The following is a 4,279-nucleotide window of genomic DNA, read 5'->3' as shown; positions in this document are numbered from 1 at the left end:
ATTTGATTGCCTTCAGGATTAAATGTAGCTTATGATGATAGAAGTTGTGGGTCAAAATAATCGTGGAGACTTAAGATAGCTGCCTTCACAAGTCCTCCCTATCGTTACTAGCACATTCTTCAGAAGTTTGGATTACAAAATTCTCTTTGAACATTTCTCTAAGTTTGGTACAGCAGCAATCAAGGCCTTAAAAACAACCCATATGAATTATGCAGACACTTCCTACTTTTTTCCAGTAGATCGGCACTGATTGATAAGAGCAAGTGTACTGTCAGATTATTTTTTTGAGCTCCAAAGGAAACCGAGCCTTCGCTATAGAGAAAAGATGGTGCTGTATTACAAAAAGTGTGGCAAAAATTATTTAACAAACTTGTAAAAAAGATAATTTAGACTTGCATAAGCATAAAGTTGTGTTGTAGGCAATAGTTAATCCCATAGGAGAATTCAGAAAGTGAGGACTCATTCAGGCATGTCCTTTCATGCCAAAACAGTTGTTCAGAGATCAGACTCTCATTACTAATTCAGGATGTTAGACTCTCCTTCATTTGTTCTGTGCATTACTTCTTGGAGGAAAAAGCTTGCCCCGTTTGGTAGTAGCAGCACATCAGCTTATTGTTTCCAAGTTTAATAAAAATTAAAACTCTTTACATCCGTGTTCGTAAAAATGGTTGCCTTTTAGAAGACACAGAGAGAAATGTTGTGCAACAGCCATGAATCATTTTTCAGATGTACTGAAAGGGATTATGGGTTTTATTTTACCAGTTTATTTTTAAAGGTAACTCAAAGTGTTCTTTAAAAATTGGGGTTATATGATTATTCTGACTTAATACAACCTTGTTCTTATTGAAGAAGTGGGTAGTAAGGATCAGTCACTAGACCGTCTCTAAACAGAGCAGAAGGATTCTGATACAGGGTTTGGATCTGCTCTGGCTTTTAACCATACAGGTGTTGAGCCTTGCTCTCCCTAATTTTTGCTGGAGGATCTTTGGCGATTTGTAACTGTCTCAACTGCTCTCACTGTAACAGTGGTGTAGGAAAATACTGCAGCTAAGCTTGGGACAAGACTTGGTAAGAGGGAAGGGTAGTATTAACCAAAACTGAGTTTCCTCACTCATAGATTTCACTTGCCACGCTCTCACAGCCCCATGTAGTCACCAAGATGGGTGTATCCAGGCGGTAGAGCCTCGATCGCTTGTGTGCAGCACCGAGGATGAGGAACTCTGCGTGTTGGGTGCTCACTGTGGGTAGTGGCACATTCTGCCACGTTGGCTCCACGCTTCCTCTTGGTGGGCGATGACAAACGGGTTGTTAGAGAACTGTTTTCTAGCTTCCCTTCAGAATCAAACAGTTTGGAGCGGGGCTTACTTCAGCTGCCATGAATCTTGGGCGAGGTTGCACAAAAGCGTCTTTGCTCCCTCCTTCTGGGAATCTTTGTGACTATAGTCTGTCTTCCTGTTGGCATAACACCAAGAGGAGTGGCAGATGTGATGTGGTAACCTGGTCATTATCCTGTTACCAGAGCGTATGTGTCTTCTGCTGATAAACCACCTTTGCTGGGGCCTTGACTGATTAGGGGCCACCTTGTGATGTTAGCAACGCATTGCAAAATGTTTACTGGCTTGGTTCCTGTGCATCCTGTCTTTGTTTATCAGGGCATGCTATTTTTGGAATGCCAGATACTTCCATGCACACCTAATTCATCCTAGTTTTAATATTTTGGTTATAAATCTTTGTAGTGAATGAGGTGTTAAGTCTTCAATGGATTTTTTTTTTTTTTTAACTCAGGTCTTAATTAAGAGGCCAGCAGAAATGAGATGCAAACACTTTCTGAACAAGTCTTTTCCTTATGTGTTTCCATGTTCATTCCGTGAGACTGGTGCTGTTCTCACTTTACTACTTTTGCAGTCACCGGAGTTCTACCAAAGACTGGTATTTCTAGTGTTAAGAACAAGAAATAGGTTGTCATTTTCTTTAAAAATGTGTAGGAGTTACCTACGAGAAGAACATAGAGTAAGGAGAGGGGAAAATATGTTAAATTAATTGAAATACCTTATTTTTTGTCAGACTTCATCCATGTATTCTAGGTAAGGAGGTTTGAAAAATCTGTGTTTAAGCCATTTAAGCAACAAATACTTGCTTAAATATGTGCTCAGGCTAGATAAAACAACATGTGTGGTGCAGATGTGAGTGGCTTCCGGGTGAGGGTATGCATCCCCAGAAATCCCGGAGGAATTAGATGCACAGGATGTGGAACCTGAGAATCATTGCTGAGGGGAAACATGGATGCAGCATGCAGAGTAGGAAGGGGAGTTAGGGGAAGGAGTAGGTTGTAAGGAAGGAAGACAATCTAAACATAGGCCTTTGTTGTGAAAGAGGGTTATTTCAGTTAACCTGTACAAATCAGGCGTTTTCAAATAGCATATTTATGATGCAAGAGAAGCGTGTCTGCACGTGTTTGTTACTAGTGCGCTTACAGCCCTGCAAGCTGTGTCAAGCTTCTCTGGCACACGTGCTGCGGGACAAGGTGTTTCAGAATCAGGCTGTTCCTTTGTCTTTTTGTTGAGTTTGCTTTTTCACCTCCTTTCTAACTGGTATTCTACCAAAGATGCATTCAAGATTGCTTGCTTACTCTGCCTAGTCCCTAATTGTTCTGTCTGTCAAGTATTCGAGGGTTTTAACTTGCCAGTTACTATACATTTAGCTTTTCTTTTGAAGGTATTGTGGGTACGTGATACATCAGTTCACCTGAAGAAGTCAGAAAAGGATTGTATGAATTTGTGCATTTCTGTCAAATGAGTTTGTAGCAGAATATCTCAGTTGTATCAAAAAGTGTCCTTTCCTGTCTAAACTTGGGTATTGTTTGCTTCTGTAGGCATCTAGAATCTCTGTACTACAATGATTCTACTTCACTGTTGCCTGCGGGTAACAGGGAGATCTCCGTGCGTACAGTGGTTGAAAATTTTATTGGCTAGTTTCAAATACAATTTATAGAGTTGTTCAACGGTTTTTTTGCTGTTGGAGATGCAGAAATAATAACAAAAGAAACCGCTTCCAGGATCTTAATGGAGGAAGCAGTAATAGTATGGAAGAATAGTGACAAAAAGTCCCAAGGAATCTCTACAGTATATGTAAATCATAGAACCACAGCAGGGTTTGGGTTGGAAGGGCCCTTAAATATCATCTAGTTCCACCCCCCCTGCCATGGGCAGGGACACCTTCCACTAGACCAGGTTGCTCAAAGCCTCATCCAGCCTGGCCTTGGACACTTCCAGGGATGGGGCATCCACAGCTTCTCTGGGCAACCTGTTCCAGTGCCTCACCGCCCTCTCTGGGAAGAACTTCTTCCTGATATCCAATCTAACCCGCCCCGCTTTCAGTTTAAACCTGTTCCCCATTGTCCTATAACTACAGACCCTTGTAAATGTTCCCCCCCAGCTTCCTTGTAGCCCCTTCAGGCACTGGAAGGTGCTATAAGGTCTCCCCAGAGCCTTCTCTTCTCCAGGCTGAACAAGCCCAACTCTCTCAGCCTGTCCCCATAGCAGAGGGGCTCCAGCCCTCTGAGCATTGTCGTGGCCCTCTAACTACTAAGAAGTCCAGAATGGAAAACTTCTAAGTTTGAAAATGTATGCCTAGAACATAAAAGATATACAGTTAATTCAGTCTTAAAGGTGATAAGGCTAAATCTACGTGGTTAGAGCTTGGCTATTTGATTTCAACACATAGTAAAACTCGACAGTTAAGCAGTGCTACTGATGTAAGCAGCTACTCAGAGCACATCCGTGTATGGAACTGCGTCGGTCTTGCATCACCCTGTGTCAGGCTGGCCATCATTTTGTTAGAGAAAATCCAGCCTCTTGGTGGGAAGTTAAAATTTAGCATTACTTACTATTTCATAATTAAATGTTTTTAAGGCTGGTTGTCCTTGTCGGTTTAAAACGAACGTTAATGTTGGGATATTTCAGGGAATTTGTCAGACCCCTGTGATTCCTGTCTGATGAAACTTAATGGCTTTGGGGGTGGCATGTGTGGGAACAAAACAAACAAACAAAAGTGTTTTCTGATCTTACTCTTTCTATTATCTCCACTCCTTCAGGATGGCACCCGGCCCCCACTAGATACTGATGTAAGCCTTGAAGAAATTGCTTACAGCCAGCATTGTGACTGTTATACGTGAGTAGCTTCTAGTTTTGACTTTAATATTTAATGTGCAGTGCCAGCAGCCCTCTGATGCATGGTAACATGTGTTTTGTAGGTGGATCTCTTAACTTTCAGGGCTGAT

At 41.9% G+C, this 4,279-nt stretch overlaps 1 protein-coding gene across 1 annotated transcript in view; it reads left to right on the top strand.

The window, feature by feature from the left end:
- Positions 1-4,279, top strand: part of LOC104511838 (nuclear valosin-containing protein-like) — a gene marked incomplete at its 5' end in the record, with an annotated part of 27,171 nt that overhangs the window by 16,381 nt on the left and 6,511 nt on the right. Inside the window, one exon of the mRNA XM_010154604.1 lies at positions 4,094-4,170. Within this exon, the coding sequence (XP_010152906.1) occupies positions 4,094-4,170 (77 nt within the window). The remainder of the gene's footprint in view (positions 1-4,093; positions 4,171-4,279) is intronic.

This window comes from Eurypyga helias, unplaced genomic scaffold (assembly GCF_000690775.1).
Source record: "Eurypyga helias isolate BGI_N326 unplaced genomic scaffold, ASM69077v1 scaffold36326, whole genome shotgun sequence".
NCBI classification, from domain to species: domain Eukaryota; kingdom Metazoa; phylum Chordata; class Aves; order Eurypygiformes; family Eurypygidae; genus Eurypyga; species Eurypyga helias.
Note: the sequence above shows the minus strand (reverse complement) of the source record. Positions and strands in the feature narration are given on the sequence as shown.